Genomic DNA, 18,723 nt, shown 5'->3' with positions numbered 1-18,723 from the left:
TCAAATTATTTTAATTCTTTCCCTTAGAGGAACAGAGCTAAGAAGAGGGCTTTGTACCTGGTACTTGACTTACCCGAGAGGAATAAAGAAGTTACTAAGATCTCCTGTCTCACTCTTTTAACATGATCGTGATTTAACGATAAACATCGATGTTTTATAATCCACAGGGCCACCTCTGGAACTCCAGGCGAGGCAACACAGTTGGAAAATATGGATGACACAAAACGCAAGCATCTGATTTCATTTTATTAAAAAACAAAACCAAACAAAATTTTGCAATGAAATTTCCTGGAATTCACAATCCTTTTCAAAGCTTCAGAGTTGCATTTTTTTTTTTTAAAAACCAGTACATAAGAACACGATTGCACTTATTTACAGGATAGTCATCTGTATAACAAAAATAGCCATGTTGTGCGATTGAACGTTTCCAACTATTGTCTTTAATATTTCATCACTAGCTGCATGAGACAAATGGTTTATGCTCTCCAAGCACATAGAGAATAGAATAAAGCAAAATAAAAGTCATGCCTCCCAATAGAAGACAAATCCCTTCAAAGACAGTTTTTCGAAACTTCTGTGTGTTTCAAGAGAGATATAAAGTGCTTTGGAAGGAGTAAGGTCTGTGCCTGAGGTGGGGAAGAAGGAAAGAGAGAGATTTACACAGAAAACAAAACAAAACAAAACAAAAACCAGTAACTACACTGCCTTAACTAATCATTTAACTATGCCTGTGACTTTGGATAGAAGATGATGTTTGGGTAAAACAGCTACATAATTCACTATTAATTTTTTTTTTTTTTACAGTTAAGAGCTAACTGAAGTCCAAATAAAAAGTTACTCATGCAATGCCATGAGAAGTAACTTTTGTGATTTTGAGTCACACGGCAAATAAATCAAGGAAGCTCAGTCTCATGACCTGAATATGGAGAGGACGGGTAATGCTGTGAGGGACTGCCGTGCGTGGGATCTGCAGACCTCGTGGGGCAGCGAAGTAAAGTCCTACCAGTGACATCGTTTACTTTATACCAAAAGCACGTAATTCGTGTTTAAGAAGGAAAAAAAAAAATCCATCGGCGTTCTTGCTCGTTGGTAGATACTAGAGATTGATTTATGATGCCATGTCTGGATTATTTCAGAACAGTACATTCATTCTTTGTAGATTTTTTTTTCCAGAGGAAGTAATAATGTGCTATATACAAAGGGGCTAAAGTAAGCTGGGTTTTTCCTTTTCACATTATTGAACTGGTAATCTCTGGTCATGACCTGGAGTCCACAAAATCGGTGTCACTTAGATGCTGCTTGGGAGGCTCCCTGCATAATCATCCTCCCAGCTCGTGAACAATACCCATGGCCTTTCAGGAAATGAATGGAATGTAACTTCTCACAAGTACAAAATTACTTCAAGTTTTCTAAATATAAGGGACACCCCACTACAAAAGTAACCACCCCTCCCTCCCCCTCCCACATCTCTTTCTAATTATAAAACGGTACAACCATTTCAGATTACTAATGTGAAAGCAGGACGTAAATATATTATATGTACATGTACAAAACATGTCAGTATTTCACACCATTTACATTCATAAGAAAGAAGTCTGTTTATTGATCTTCTTTTGCAATTTGACAAGAAAAACGGTCGAGATACGTTACAAAACAATTAGAGCACACAATTCCAGCCAGAGGCATCATCTTTTGCAAACAGAGCAAACACCATTTTCCCAACGTTTTGCAGAAGAAAGGGGCTGCTGACAGTGAGATCTTCCATGGGGTCCTCCTCCAACTTTTTAGGGTTTGTGACATCCCTTCCTCTTTTTGACAAACGTGGACCAAATTCTCAACTACTGAGGAAAGTGGATGATGAAAGGCAAATAAATAACCACTCGCTGAGGAAATGGGGACCCTGGTCAAATTAGCTGGCTGAAAGAATAATGGCGATAATTCCAGCAGAGGGCACCCTGCCCCCTTGCAATAACATCCAGCTGAACACCAGGTACCACCAGACGCCAACACAAACACAGACTGAAAAGTCCCTCTGTTGGGAGTCTTTCTTCCACGACTCTACTAGCTAGTTCAACAGGCAATAGTTTGGTATTTTCTTCAAATGAGTGGGATATGCTATAATTAACTAGCTCTTATACATGAAAATTCTTTGGCTATTTAAAAATCTTCACATTCTCAAAGAGAACAATATTCTGAGTTTGATAAAGCGCTAGGTTTGTCTGAAACTTTTGAGGGCAAAGGGGACTAAACACTAGACTTTCAAGATGGTATGGTACTAAGGCCATGGTGCTTTTTTTAAAAATTAAATTTCTGGATTTAATAAGGTCAGTCACCAGCCTGCAAGAGAAAACCCCTAAGGATGCACAGTTTGATTGGACCAAGCAAACCACCTTCACTTATTCTGATGAGAACATTGGGAGGAAATTAAACTAGTCGCTGGAAGAAATATGTGTCCATTTGGATGGTGATCAGTCTTTGGTTTATATAGTACACATGGTCCCCACATTTTCCGTGGTCCTCCGAGCCCTTCACTTCAGGAAGGATGACAAGAGCACAGCCATTCTACAAGCAATGACTTTAAATAATTCAGGGTGAGCTCCCTTCACGGATTTTCCTCCTCCCTCTCTTCAGACATACAGAACCTCTTCAGAGATGTATATTCTTGCCTTATCATTATCCTCAACAAATATCAGGTGGCCAGAGAGAGAATGGCTTTGAATTAAGTGCAAACATCAACAGGTGCACAAGGATGAGGTCTTGCATCACGGAGATTCCTGAAGAAGCCACCTGATTATGAAGCACTCAAGGCAGGCAGAGTTCAGAGGGCAGTAAAGAGGTGTGAATGACCTCAGTGGGTCCTTAGTAGAATGAACAGGTTTGGAAATTAAAGGGCTAGATAATTTAGGGTCTCCATCCAGGATGTGGAATCATGTCTTGAGTTTTGGGATGATTAACTGAATGTCATCAAAAAGGCTCAAAGTGGAACAATGTAGCTACAGCTTCATGGGTCTTCACAAATCATTATTCCTGTTACAATGGGCCTGGACTTGTGAGATGGGGAGGAGAGCAGGGAAAGGGAAGACGTAAGCGATGAGGAACTCCTACTTGCTTCTCAGAATTAATTTATTTTTCAGGTAATCCCAACTGCCTTTGCAACAGGAATGTTTAACTCATGAGCATTAAACTCCTTAAAACATACACATCCAAAAAAAAAAAAAAAACAAAAAAACCAAACCCAAAAAACAAGAACAGGCCAGCTTTGAAACTAGGGGTGAGCATCCAGGTTCATATCCTGCCATCCTCTTTTCTGACTTCCTGCAGTATCCTCATCACCTTTTAACAGCCATCATCAAATGTACTTTTCAGTCCCAGCCACATGAGTAGCATGGATGAGGGACTTCTGTGACACGGGACGCTGCACAAAGAGTTGTTGTCTCTCACTTTAAAGAAATACTTTCTTTTTGCCTCTTTTTATGTCTTAAGGAAGAAGTGGCCTCTCAGATCACTTCCGAAGAGCAAGCTCTTGCGCTAAGATGTTAGGAAGCAGGGGTGGACATCGGATCCAGTTCAGCCCACACGTTTTCCCAAGAAGTCCTAATCCCGGGGCCGCTGGTGAACTAAGGGGGTCACAGCCGCTGGAGGTGGAAGATAATGGATTAGACAGCACTCTGCAATCCCTACCTTGCCATTGTTGGTGTAGGAGACTTTTCTGACAAGGAAGCCTTAGGGAAAAAAAAAGAGGCAATAGCTAGAGGCGGTCTGTAATAAAATTAGTGACATGAGAAGTGAAAAGGAGGCTGACTCCATTTCAGGGGAAGTTCATTTATAGCAAACTGACTCTCCTCCTCAGAAGTGCAGCTACAGACACTGCCACACAACACAAAGAGGAACACCGACAACAGTAACACCGGAAAACAATGGCAATCACAACCACGGTGACTCCACAGACCCAGGGCCACTAAGGGTTGTTTTTTTTCTGTCCTGAAAGATGGGAAAAGAATTTGTGTGTGTGTGTGTGTGCAAAGAAAGAGACGGGCAGTCAGGGAGAGCCCGAGATAGAGAGAGACACACCCTGACAAAAAAGGGAAAGAAATCAAAATGAGAGCATGTAAAAAAATGCTGCCAGAAACGGTCTCAGCGGCTCTACCTTACCACAGAGGGCTGGGTCCTCCCTCCACAGCGGGAGTGACTCTCTACCCCAGGTTTTCAGAAGGAGTTTTGATTTAATGAGATTTCTTTGTTTTCAGTCAAGGTGATGCATTCAACGGACAACGAAATGCCAATTTTTTTCTCCTCCTCTGTAAGAATTTTCATCTGAATATGATGAACACGATGGGGACTAAAAGAGTCCCATGTGAGGCTCTCTGTCGTCATTTTTGGTTCTGAATGTGTGGCAGCTGCAGGGACGTCAAGCACTGACTGAAGGTACCACTGGGTACTTGGGTGACCAAATCCAGACGCATGAACATCCAGGATGTTTCCATCAGAATGAGGGAAGTGCTCAAAGCAAAACAAACAAACAAAAAAGCCTCTTTGGACAGAGATCTGCCTCCATGGTCACGATCATGACTATGTGATGTCAGAAAAGGCAGATGCCTTTGCTCCTTTTAATTTTCCACCTTCTCCAAACTCTCCATCTCTCCCTGCCTAGATGACAGAGCTGACATTCTAGGGGTGGCAGGTCTCCAAACCCTGGAGACGAGATCAATATTTAGATGCTTTATTCATGATCAGGGCTCAGTTCTTCCCAAAGGGACCAGCCACACAGGAGATAGTGATTCCCAGAGGTGACTAAATTATTGTGGAGGAAATGGAAATGCTCCTTCTCTTGACCACAGCCTGGGGGTGACAGCAAGATGCCCCGTTCCCAACTGAGAGCTGGCGTCTGAGTTGCAGGCGGTCACAATTCACCAACTAGAGGCCCGACAGTCACAAGCCTCAAAGGTTTCTCAGTAAGTCTGCACAAAGTCTTGTATTTGGAGTGGAGATGTACCTTCCCGCTTTTCCCTCCCAAATCCGGGCATTTTAGCTACAGGTGTGGCGCTAGGGGGCACTGGGACTGGGAGACCTTCTGCCAATCAGGAAGAAGGCCGACGGGGAGCGGGGGTCAAGTTGGATCACTAGAGTCTGGAATTCTCTTTGGCTTCTGAGTGCCACACATCAGCCTAACGGTTTGTCAGAGAAGGGAGGGATATAATTTTGTCTCAGTACCAAATCAATATGGCATGTGTGTTTTTTAAAAAAAAACAACCAGTCAAGGAAGCAACAGTAAATGGTCATGGTCTTGCAGTTAGAAAGTTCAAGCAAAAAATTTGAAAAAGGGTGGCCGGAGTGCTTATTCATTATCAAAGAAATGGACCTGGGGGCCTCTCATTAGGCCACTGGGGTGGAGTCCAGTTGTCTCTGGAGGTAATTCAGTTTTAACCTTTTTTCCCTGTAAGTGTCAGGGAACCTTGCGAGAATCCTGGAGCGGCTCCAGCCCCACGCTGTCCAGTAGGGAGCCATGAGCCACACGTAGCTATGAACTGTTGGAGAAATTGCAAGTCCAAACAGAGATGTGTGTGAGTGTAAGACACCTGTTGCATCTAGATGACGTAGCACAAAAAAAGAATGTCAAGTAATTCATTACATGTGGAAACAATAATAATATTGGGTTAAATACATGTATTATTAAAATTGCTTTTACCTGTTTCAGCTCGCTTTTTGCAGTGTGGCCAGCAGAAAGTTTAAACTTGGATGTGTGACTTGCACTCTATTTCTATTGGACTGGGCTGGTCTAGACACTACGGGGAAATACACATCAAATCTGCACATTCTTTGAGGGGGTTCCCGCACTGTCTGGGAGCTGCAGGGCCCCAGGGCAGAGTTTCTTCTTTGGGGGAAGGTGCTGAAGAAGGCTGTGGGGAAAGGGCTGTTTCCTTTTTTTTTTTTTTTGGAACCCTTCCATGCCGATTAACATTTTATTTTTAAACTACCAAAACCACAGGAAAACTCTTCAGAAACAAACTTTCGTTAAAGGAGAAGCTTCTAGGCTCAGGGAGTTTGCAGCAGAACCTCCTTGGGGTCAGGCCCACAGGCCTCAGATCGGCCTCCTGGGTCTCTCATCATCTACGCAGCATCCTACAGGGGCTGCCGCGGCCACAGCACATATGCAGCCAACTCCTGCTTCACCTGGTCCCCGGCAGGAGGAGCTGACACCCATCAATCCAAAAGGCATTTTCTCTTTGGGCATAGAATACCACATGTCTTTTACTGTTGATTTCTTCTTCTAATTCCACTTGACTTAAGTTAATACCAACTTTTGTTTTGGGCAAACCTACTGAAGGCGGGGTAGGTGGTGCAGGCGTTTGCTGACCGAGAAAAAGAAGTATTTTGAGATGAAGAATTCCACCCTGAGAACTAGGATTTGAAGGTATCCAGAGATGGCAAACTCTGTGACTACGTGGGGTTTTAAGCCAAGGCAAAACCAAACGACTCCTACTTGGACTTAAAACGCCAGTCATTTGGACAGTCCTTCTCAGCAACACAGGAGTGCCAGATCTCAAAGGCTGTTTGTTTCTGTTACATGTCAAGAAACTCTGCCTCCCCAAGGTAGAAAGTCTGCTATATGTCATCACCATCAGCACAAAACAGATCCTCCTGGCAACATGCTCATTAGTGGTCCTAAGACCAGAAAGAGCCTTGGGCATAATCTTGTTAAACTCCCTCGCTTTGCAGATGGAGAAGTCTAGCCCTCCTGACTCCAGATTCGGTGCTGTCTTCCTTCCTCCCTGGCTGTAGATCCTGGATTTCATTACAGGAAGTATTGGACTCCTAGCGAGATGTGACATTTCTGAAGGTGATAATCATTTTCCTTGCCTTGCTGCCTACTTAGAAAGCATCAAATAGGAACTCGTTAAAGCTGGTGGTAAAAGAGCCACCAGTGGGTTCCCGTGATGTACACGGAAATGTTTCTGCAGGCAGCGGGGTTTTTCCAGCAGAACCAAACTCTGTTTTTAGATGAGTATGAGTGTAGCGAGGTGGAAGGGCCTCCTCAAATACGTAAATACCTCAGCGAGAGAAGCTTTCTTTCCTAGGGAACCCACACAGCGGCATGGCTTTTCACAGATGACGAGGTGACCCCTCTGATGGTCCAGAGAAACGAGTCACCCTGCCTTAGTCATCTCTGCATCTGGAGAGTCTAAATGTATTACAAAATTTCCCACTGAAAAAATAGCACATCTCTGTCATAGTTACAAAAAAAGAATAACAACATAAACAGTTTAAAAACACCTATGGGTTTTAGAATTCCTTTGATGCCCCCTTTCCTTTCCTTCTGACTTTCTCTCTCTCAATCAGGAGAAACTTGACTTCAACAATTCCTGTGCTGAACTTTTTAGATCAAATCGTTTATCAAATCACACGTCCCCCTAACTTGGTATCCAGACGCACTCAGGGGTGCCCCTGGAAGCAACCTCCTAAGGATTTACCTAAATCCTTCAAGGTCTGGTGAGGTTTACCAGAAGTGTGCTGGAATGAAGGGAAGACCTGAGTGCTGCTGCAGCCCCTGCTCTGTTGGATCCAAAGATGACTGGATCTTTTCTAAAACTTCCATCTCCTGCAGAACCCACTCGTGGAGGTAACAAAAGAAGACTGTAGTAGCCTTGGGGAAACCAGTGCAACAGATCCTTTGCTTTCAGGAATAGCGTGTGGTATCTGGTTTTAAAACCGGGTTTGCAGTCCCAGCAACCGACAAGCCCTACAGTCACAAAGAAAGGTGCTAATGCCCTGGAGGGGCCTTGTGAGTTCAGAATTCAGCCAAAGACTGTAAGGCTCAGATGAATTGAAATGCCCCCTAGAACTGCCTTCTCACGTCACGTGGGTCCCTAACTGAACCTGGCAAGTGGAAGCCAGCAAGAAGGAGCTGAAAAAAAAAAACAAACAAAAAAAAAAACGAGGAGTGGCCTCAGCAGATTCAGAGCTTGGTGTTGGGGGTCTCTGGCAGCTGGGATTTTCAAGATCCATGTGAAAGAATTTAGATTCTAAACGAAAGCTGGCCTTAGACTGTTTCAGGGTGCCGAGGCACTTCCCGAAGCCATGCACACTTCATGCTGAGAGGTCAAGGCCGTTAATCTCAGAGATGGAACACAAATGGGGCTGGTGCTTCCAAACAGAACTCTGTACAAAAGCTGGAGTGAATCAAAGGGAGAACAAAGGAGTGGACATAAAGTAAACTACACACAGACCTTAAAAAGAAACTACCAAGAAATCAACAACATTCCCCAAATAGGAAAACAAGATCTGGAAAAAAAAAACTGAAATGAAACTAAGAAGCCCTAAAAGTGTCCCTTCAGTCTGTTTTAGGAACTTCCAAAGTGTGTGTCTACAAGACATGGGAGAGAAAATCAGCTTTCAGCTTCCAAGGTGCCAAGGCCATGGGCTGTTGAGGAGATGGAGAAACTGCATCCTGATGAACGTGACTTTGGATATTGCTTTTCGGTACCTTTCTTGAGTGGAGCGCCCTGGAGTTGTCAAAGTGCTCTGGAGGTGCGTGTGCCTCGTCCAACTTTGGGGCGCTTCTCCCTTCCTTCCCCTGGGGTCCCACCATCCCTTTCTTCCAGATCTGCCATTTCAAGATTTCACCTCCTCGCAGTCTTGGTCAGTGGAAAGTTCTACATCAGAAAGTCCAACCTCCATCGCCATAATCAGTGAGATGTCAGAATCACTGCTTACCGCTGCCTCCTGCTCACCTGGGGGGAAAAGCAAAGTTCACAGTGAACATAGAGCTGTGTCTTCAGAGGCTGATGATTTCAATACAATTGCCTTTAATAACATTTCACTGAAGCCCAAGAGAAGGAATTAGGAAAACTGGCTAATTTGAAAAAAAAATCTAGTTAGAGCCTTTTCTCTCTATGCCCCCAAATAAATTCTAAATAAAAAGTTAAATGTAAACAAAATAAACTAATGAAGCTAGAAGAAAATGTATCTTACAAGTATATACCTAAGTAGGAAACAGTAGCTCTAATATCTCTAAGTAGGGCAGGAATTTCTGTTTGGAAAAACGATTGATCAAGCCACAGAAGAAAAGATTGATAAATGTGTGTGAAAATTTAGAAACATAAAAAACATGAAAAATAAGCTCAAAGGCATATATCACACCAGGAATATTTGTAAAACAAATTCACAGAGGATTATATTCTTAACATATAGAGAGCTTTTAAATAAACGAGAAAAACTGAATCCAACTCTTAGTTAGAAAAATGGGTAAAGGTTACTGTTACACCATTCACAGAAGAGTGTAACATAAATGACCAATAAACATCAGGTAAAAACGAGCAACTCCTTTTTGTTTATGAAATTTTCACTCTTTAAAAAAGAGTGTATTACAGTTCAGGGTATACTGAGGGAAGTACTGTGATCAACTGTACTCAGATGTGAAATTTTCACCCAGTAACTTCATTTCCAGAATGTTTTGTAGAGAATATAATAAGAGCTTCAAGAATATTCATTTAAGGAATAAAGAACAGCAGCAAAACACTGCAAATAACAAAGCCCAACAATAAAAAAAAATCTCGTAAACTAGGTCACTTCTAAAAGACAGTCTCCTGGTTATAATCATTAAAGTGATGGTTCCAAAGAGTTTGTAGTTACAGAAGAAAATGTTCACGGTATGCTGTTAAGGGAAAATAGAAGTATTCACAGCTTTATGTACAGTGAAGTCGACAGAGAAAGTTAGCCAGTAGCAGAAAAGCCAAAAATACTAATAAGAATTGTCTCAAGTTTGGGATTTATAATCACTTTCTTTTCTTTAAAAAAAAATTCAGTTTTACTCCTAAACATTCTTCAATGAGCTTATATCATTCATTCACTCAAGACATAAATTTCTTGCATTCTTTTAAATTAAAATCTAGTCAGTTTACAATGTTGTGTCAATTTCTGGTGTACAGCATAATGTTTCAGTCATGCACATACATACGTATATTCCTTTTCAATTTTCCGTATAGGTTGTGACAAGATATTGAATATAATTCCCTGTACTATACAGTATAAACTTATTGTTTATCTATTTTATATACAGTAGTTAGTGTCTGCAAATCTCGAACCCCCAATGTGTCCCTTCCCACCCTTTTCCCCTCCAGTAACCATAAGTTTGCTCTCTATGTCTGTAAGTCTCTGTTTTGTAAGTAAGTTCATTTGCGTCTCTTTTTTTCGATTCCGCATGTAAGTGATATCATATGGTATTTTTCTTTCTCTTTCTGGTCAAGACACAACTATCGAGTCCCTGCTATGTGCTAAGGATTGTGCTAACTGTAGGGATATAGGTGAGAGTGAGAGAATTCCGGTCCCCAAGGAACTTACTATCCAGTGGGCAGGCAGTCCACTGACTTGTCAATTACAACCCAACGGGATAAGCACTTTCCTGGAAAATGTACCTGGTATTATAGCAGAAGGTAAGGGGCATACATAACTATTTGCTGAGGCAAAGAAGGCTTCCCAAGGGTGTGATATTTAAACAAACTCCTATAGGATAACTTAGCCAGACGAATGAGAAGGATGTATCTCTTAAGCACTAGCAATAGCATTACAGATGACTGGAGGTGATAGGCAGTCTTGTGCAGATAGACATCAGACTGTATTTAACTATGACTGGGATGCAGAGGCAAGCTAGGGAGTATGAACAGGGGAGGCTGGGGAGCTCAGCTGCTTAAAAGGCAGCTTTAAAACCAGCAGATCTTGTATGTTCCATTACCTTACAGACGAAACACACAATTAAAAGACCAACAAAATATCTAAGGACTAAAGAATGCTGATAATTATCATACTTTTGCTCTCATAATCACTGAGATAATTTATTTCATGTTGAGATGCAGTTAAGAAAAATATATGAGTTTCATGAAGGACAGTAAACTCTTCAGATGTTTAAGAGGAGACAAACAGAGAACTAGCAAAGAACTCGAGTCTTAAGAATTCGTTTTAGAGAAATGAGGTGTTTCACAGGGATAGACCCAACCTAAAGACTGAGATCTGATATGTTTCCTAGACCCACAAGTGTACGAAGTTCATAGTAATGTAGACAGGTCAATGGCTAGAATAAAACATTGGAAGCAGATCTTGGAAGATAGTCATATTTAGTACTTGAAAATGGTGGATATTCAACAAATATTCCATAAAACCAGTCATTTAGATAAGAGTGTAACTGGATCCCTGCCTCACACCTTATACATTCTAGGCTGGCTGAATACCTATATCTGTGTATCTGTATCTGTATCTGTATCTGTATCTGTATCTGTATCTGTACTTATAGTCCATCCTTATTTTGTGTGTGTGCACTTCCTTCCCATTTATCCTCCTCTCCAGAGCCATCATCTGGTACCTTCCATCCCTGAGCCTTGGGGAATTTTTGATGCAAACCAGGATGGTTCTCCCCTTCCTCACGGCTGCTGTGCACTTGCTTTCTCAGCAGGGCTGTGGTTTGCTGTAGTCCAGGCTGCACTCAGCATCACCAAGAAGAAGCTTTCATTCTGGAGTCAGTGAGCAGTGGCCACTGGATTTGGACAGGACACAACATGCCCAGCCAGACAAAAGGGTTTGCTCTGATTTTTAGGTCCATTAAGTCATCGACTCTTTATTCCCTTTTTTCCCAGTTGCCCAAATTTTGTTACTGTCTCTTCTTACATTTTACCCATCCATGTTAGTTCATGCCTCACAAAATCCCTTTGCTATAGTTTATGTGGGGTTTTAGGAGGGACTGAAAGTTATTTCATGTGTTCAACCCACTCTTTTTACTCAGTGCTCTCCTTAAGCATCACTTTTACAATGAGAAAATTATATACTTAAAGTTATATTTATGAGAAGTGGGAGCCTGTCTTACTCTTTAGGAGATTGTATTCTAGTCTCAGCTATAAGTAACTACACATGTTACTTGGTATAAGTCACTTTCTCCTCTAGGGCTGAAGTTTAATTGCCCATAAAATGAGAGTTTGGATTAGATATCTTAGAGTCTTTTTCAGCTGTTATAGTTTATTCATGTATAGGTTGATGCCAACCTAGCACAGTGCCTCCCTCATATAGGGTGTGTTCTCAATAAGTAGTTTATCGAATTACCACTGAGAAATGAAGTTGCAAGTCTTTCTTTTTTCATAACATTTCAAATTGTTGTTTTCTATTTAAAAACTTTTTGCTTAATCAAAAAGAAAGTCTGCTTATTGTATATTTAGTACAAGTATGTACTAAATGGGAGAATTCACTACTTTGAGGTGAAATGAAAGCTAAAAGAGCTAAGGATATGGAAGTGTCCGTCAAAAGATGAATGGATAAAGAAGATATATACATATATAGAATACTACTACAACAGAATACTACTCAGCCATAAAAAAGAAGGAAATTTTGCCTTTTGCAGCAATGTAGATGGACTTGGAGGGCATTATACTAAAAAAAAAATGTCAGACAGAGAGAGACAAATACTGTACAATATCATTTACATGTAGAATCTAAAAAATACAACAAACGAGTGAATATAACAAAAAAGAAGCAGACTCACAGATATAGAGAACAAACTAGTGGTTACCAGTAGGGAGGAGGGGGGCAATACAGGGGTGGGTGAGTGGGAGGTACAAACCATTGGATGTAAGACAGGCTCAAGGATGCATTGTACAGCACAGGGAATATGGACAATATTTTGTAGTAACTGTAAATGGAATGTAACCTTTAAAACTTGTATATAAAATTAAAAAATTTAAAAAGTGAGAGCTATATTGTAGATATATAATCTCCTCCTCCTCCTCCTTCTTGTTTTTTGGGCAATAGTCCAGGAATCAATTCAGCTCACAAGAAGCCAAAAATTTCAGCTCACAACTAAATGGTAAGCCAACCAAAGAGCTCATCATGGAGTGGTTTTATTACTCTCAGATAGGCCTGGTACAGAAAGGAGGCACAGATAAGAGCTGACTTAGAGTTCTAGAGCGATAGCTCACAGCACCTGCAAATTCCCACCTTCACACCTGTCTTCTCAGCTACCAGCCTCAGCAGATTTCATGGATTCATTCTCGCCATGGTGTTTTCTAAATCGGAATGTGTGAATTGAAAGAAAAAAGGGCTGTGGGGACTGCTGTAACTATGGGCTGCTGAATTCATGATGCTATTTTGGAAATTGACTGTCCTGCACAGCTCGAGGCAAAGACGAGGTCAGATCAATAAAAATAGAGATTTGCCAAAAATGGTTCCACTTCCATGATGTGACATTGCATCAACCACAGTATCTAATCATTTTCCATTTTAAAACTTAAAAAAGTGATCTGAAGGCATTTGGAATTGTTCTTTACTCTGTCCTAGGTTTTTATTGAACTTGGTTTGTTTGATAATTTTTAAAAGCAGGAATGTGTCCTTTAATCAAGGCAGAGGCTTTACTTTGAGGCCGTAATAATACAAATCAAAATGCTGTCACTGAAACATTTAGAAGGTTCCCTGTAGATAGTACTAATTGGGCAAAGTAACTATTAATAATATAAATATTTACTAAAATTTATCTTCTCCCCTGAGAAAGCTAATACAAAACTCATGCAAAAATAACAATGGCCTCTACTGAATTCTTAACGACAACTCTTTGATGTAAGTATTACTATTCTTGTTTTACAGATGAAAAGAAAAAACCTCTTAGTCCATTTGACACAGTAGTATAATACCTACTTGACACATTTTCTTTCTTGGCTTCATGCATTGTAAAGACATTGAGAGAATTTAAACAGGGAGTAATATGATCTGCTTAATATTTTAAAAGATAATTCTTGCTGTTAAGTGAAGAACAGATTGGTATGACAAAGGGTGGAGGTAATCCAGAAGAAACTACTGCAGCAAAAGAGGTGAAACACGGTGGCGGCTTGTTGTAATAGGAATGGAGGTAAGAGGACAAACTGAAGTAATCTTTAAGTTTTTATTACTTTTTAATTTTTATACAATTTTAAAGGTTACTTTCCATTTATAGTTATTACAAAAGATTGGCTATATTCCCAGTACATCTTTGAGCCTATCTTATACCCACAGTTTGTACCACTCATTCCTCTACCCCCATATTGCCTACCACTCCCCACTGGTAAACACTAGTTTGTTCTCTGTTTGTAAGTCTGCTTCTTTTATGTTATATTCACTCGTTTGTTGTATTTTTTAGATTACACATATAAGCAATATCATATAGTATTTATCTCTCTCTGCCTGACTTATTTCATTTAGCATAATGCCCTCCAAGGCCATCCACATTGCTACAAATGGCAACATTTTGTTCTTTGTTATGGCTGAGTAGTATTCCACTGGAGATATCTATCTATCTATATAACTATCTATATTTATATCTATATCTCACACCTTCTTTATCTATTCATCTGTTGGACACTTAGGTTGCTTCCATGTCTTGGCAATTGTAAATAGTGCTGCTATGAACATTGGAGTGCATGTATCTTTTTGAGTTAGTGTTTTTGGTTCCTTTGGATATATACCCAAGAGTGGAACTGCTGGGTCACATGGTAGTTCTATTTTTGATTTTTTTTTGAGAAACCTCCATCCTGTTTTCCACAGTGGCTGCACCAACTTACATTCCCACCAACACTGTACAAGGGTTCCCATTTCTCCACATCTTTGCCAACATTTGTTATTTGTCTTCTTTCTGATGATGCACTGAAATAATATTTTAGAAGAAGGATATAAGAGAAAGGAGGAAGTAACTCCCATATGTATTGAGCAACATGGGTACCACTTACTGAGCTGGAGAAACTGGAGGACGAACAGGTGGGGATAGATCAAAGTTCAGTTTTGTGTATGCTGTGTTTGAGCTGCCTGTAAGATGTCCAAGGGAGACGGCAATTGGCAGCCAGATATAGGAGTCTGGAGTTTAGAGGCGAGGCCATGACTATCATTAAATTTTGGAGGCTTCAACATAACGAAGGTATTTTAAACCACGTGAGTAGATGAGGTTTTCTAGAGACTGCAGAGAGAGAAGATAACGCCAGGGGCAGAGCTCCTGGGAACAGCAAAAACTAGAGCCAGAGACTCAAACAGGTGCCCCCACCATAATTTGTTTGGCTCACACAATGTCTTTTTTTTTTTTTTTAATGTGAATTAGTTACCAATATTTAAAAGTCAAGCTGTTTTACATACAAAATTGAAATTTATCTTGGAAAAAGCAGTATCCAGCAATATATGTCCAATTCCCGGATGGAAATCCCTGGGGGAACCCGAGTGAACGCTGCCCCACCTAGCTCAGGGCACAGAGGCTCATGGCCACCACAGCCATCCAGCAGTCTCTGCACTGGTTCACATACTTGCTTGGCCAGTGCAGGCATCTGAGTTTGAAATCTCACATTTAGGGAGAGAGCAGACGAATAGCAGAGGGGTGTCCCAAATAAACTGCAAATAGCCAGGCGGAGTAAAAGAATATTGTGTCATTGATTAACTTCCTTCTTTTCTTTTAGATACATTCTGCTTTTTTTTTTTCCACCTCCTTTATAGGCACAGACTCAAAATTTTAAATCTGTACCCAAGAAAATGAGATACCATATTACTGAATTGGTTGGGGTGGATTTAAAGACTGATCCCAAATCATCTAATTCTCAGCCTTGAATCTCGTCATTGCAGTTACAGAGCATCTGATTAGATGGTGAGCAGAAAGCACTCTGTTTTAAATGGAGCTTTGTGACTTATTTTATTGACCCATAACTACTACTTTCATATATTTCTACATTTAATTCTAAGTAAAATCCATCAGTAGCCTTCTTGTGGTTAACCAAAACAATTCTTAGTGGTGGGGTTTGTTTTATTAATTCCACTTAGTCTGTAAATTATTAATATCTTTGGTCTATTCCTTTCCTCTTAAATACATAAAATGTTACCTAAAGTGTCATAGGTTTTCCTTCTACACTGTTCGTAGGAATGTAAATTGGTGCAGCCACTATGGAGAACAGTATGGAGATTCCTCGAAAAACTAAAAATAGAGTTGCCATATGATCTAGTAATCCCACTCCTGGATACGTATACAGAAAAGATGAAAACTCTAATTGGAAAAGATACATGCATCCCAATATTCTAACAGCACTATTTGCAATAGCTAAGATATGGAAGCAACCTAAATGTCCATTGACAGATGAATGGATAAAGAAGTTGTGGTATATTTATACAATGGAATACTCAGCCACAAAAAAGAATGAAATAATGCCATTTGCAGCAACTAGATAGACTTAGAGATTGTCATATTAAGTGAAGTAAGTCAGACAGAGAAAGACAAATATCATATGATGGAGTCTAAAAATGATACAAATGAACTTATTTACAACATGGAAACAGACTCACAGACATAGAAAACAAATTTATAGTTACCAAAAGGGAAAGGGGTGGGGAGGGATAAATTAGGAGTTTGGGATTAGCTGATACAAACTACTATATATAAAATGGATAAAAAACAAGGTCCTACTGTAGAGCACAGGAAACTATATTCAATATCTTGTAATAACCTGTAATGAAAAAGAATATGAAGAAGAATAATATGTATGTGTATAACTGAATCACTATGCTGTACACCAGAAACTAACACAACACTATGAATCAACTATACTTCAATTAAAAAAAATAAGAGTCACAGGTTTCCCTTTATAAAATGGACATTGCACAGTTGTAGTTCCACTGTGGTTTGTATAACTGTCCATAACGGGCCTGGCTTAACGTTCCCTCCAACCCGCGACCTGTCCTGTCTGGTCTCTGGGGCATGCAAGTCCTGTCTTTCTCACTTTCCTGGCTCAGCCCCATCCATTGTCAGTGTTCCCATTTCAGAGCCCCATGCACTCCTTCACAAGTAGGAAGCACTTGGTAAATGTCTGCAGCGGTGCAAATGAACTGAAGTTCCTCTCTGGACACATACATAGGGCATCAGGTTTTGTATTTTATTAACTAATCACAATATTGGTGCCTGCTGAGTACTTAGTATATGCCAGGGACTATGCTAAGTACTTTAAATAGATTGTCTAATTTAATAGTCACAGTTTACCTATGACATAAGAAGAATTATTATTTCTATTTTCAAGTGATAAAACTAAGGCTCAGAAAGGCTCAGATAAAAATCTTTGGAGCTTACATGGTAGTAAGAGTTGGATCCAGAATTCACACAGATGTGGGTCTGTCTGACACTGGAGTCCATGAACCTGATCATATCTACTCTTCAGAGCTGAGATTCCTAGCCTGAAGACTACTGGACTTGCAGGGGAGTCCAGGTACCTAAAATTACCTACTTTTATGGTTATGTGCATATATGCATTTTTCTGGTCAGAGGGTTGCTTTTATCAGATTTTCACAGAAACCAGAAAAGGCTAAGAAGTATCCACTTAAGAGGTTCTGCAACCTGGGTGAGTGGACACGTTGCTGGATTCAACAAGCATGGCTTGGTTTTTTTAAAAAAATGTGTATTTTGGTTTACATTTCACTGACTATGTGTTTTACTAACTTGACAGGATGATTTTCATATGCAGTCACTGCTTTCCTAGTTAATTGTTTCTATATGATGGTTATTCAAAGTGAAAGCAGAAAATTATCCTTCCCAGAATGAGGTTTGATATTTACTCTACGGCCTGACTTATGAAAGGAGGCATAGAGCTGTAGCAGGCTGGAATAAGCCCTCTCTGTTACGAATTAACAAACACTGCCCTCAGAATAAGCGTTCGCTGTGTTGAGAGAAAATGAGGGGGTGATGAATATAGTTCCCCAGGTGTCCTGATTCTCCAGGAGGTTTGGTGGACACATGCTCAGAGCTGTTCTGCATCACAGAAAAGCTTATTTCCCCCATGTACTGGAAAAACAAGTTTTCAAAGAAAAACAGCATCCTTCTGTCCACTGATCCTGATGCTTATCTTCTTGAACATAGGACATCGTTTCCAATCACCCTGTATTACACAAAAGCATCACAGGAAAGACACACAACCAGACTGGCCGACTTACAATGTTGCTATCTTTTCATTTCTTTTCAGGATTAAAGTTTCTTAGGGCTGGGGCACTGCAGATCTATTTCCCCAGCGTGTCTTAGTGGGGAAGTTAATTCGATTCCAAATGCAGAGTGTTTTTAATAAGAAAATGTGTTCCTTTCACATGCGTTCCTTACTTTTGCCTCTTTTGCTTAGAATTTCTCAGGAGATAACTTCTGATTTGGTTTAAATTTTCCTCCTTATGAGTGGCTTTTGCTGTGACGATGGTAAGCCTTTTGGGTCACTTTCTTTAGAGGCTGTGCAATAATGTTAATAATAATAGCTGTGTCAGGCATTGCAATTACATATGTCCTGCATATCACCTTCACAGCGATGCTCTGGATAGGTGTATGATCAACCTCATGACTGCTTCACATTTTACAGGTGAAGTCAACTTGTCCAAGGTCAAGAACATAGAAAGGGGCAGAAATGGAATCTCAACCCAAGTTGGTGCTCTTGACAGCTGTGCTATTCTGCGATGGCAGAGCTGTTAGACTTCTACTTGGCTGCTAAGTTGTTCCCATAAACAATGCTCGGCCACCTTAGAGAACCAAGCCTTCTAGGCTTACAACATAAATTCAGACATTGGGCCAAATGACCCCTAACAGTTGTCCAGCTTCAACTGGCACTTTTGTCTTTCAAAACTCTTGCTCCATAATTATTTTTTTGCGGAGGGGTGGGGATTAGGTTGATTTATGTATTTGTCTTAATTTTTTTAAATAGAGGTACTGGGGATTGAACCCAGGACCTT

General features: G+C 40.4%; 1 protein-coding gene across 1 annotated transcript in view; it reads right to left on the bottom strand.

Annotated features, from left to right (window-relative positions):
- Positions 1-227: 227 nt before the first annotated feature.
- The window catches only part of RNF150 (ring finger protein 150), a 225,517-nt gene continuing 207,021 nt past the window's right edge, over positions 228-18,723 (bottom strand). Inside the window, exon 7 of the mRNA XM_010954606.3 lies at positions 228-8,729. Within this exon, the coding sequence (XP_010952908.2) occupies positions 8,611-8,729 (119 nt within the window). The 3' untranslated portion in view covers positions 228-8,610. The remainder of the gene's footprint in view (positions 8,730-18,723) is intronic.

The sequence above is a fragment of the Camelus bactrianus genome, chromosome 2, assembly GCF_048773025.1.
Source record: "Camelus bactrianus isolate YW-2024 breed Bactrian camel chromosome 2, ASM4877302v1, whole genome shotgun sequence".
Lineage (NCBI taxonomy): Eukaryota > Metazoa > Chordata > Mammalia > Artiodactyla > Camelidae > Camelus > Camelus bactrianus.
Note: the sequence above shows the minus strand (reverse complement) of the source record. Positions and strands in the feature narration are given on the sequence as shown.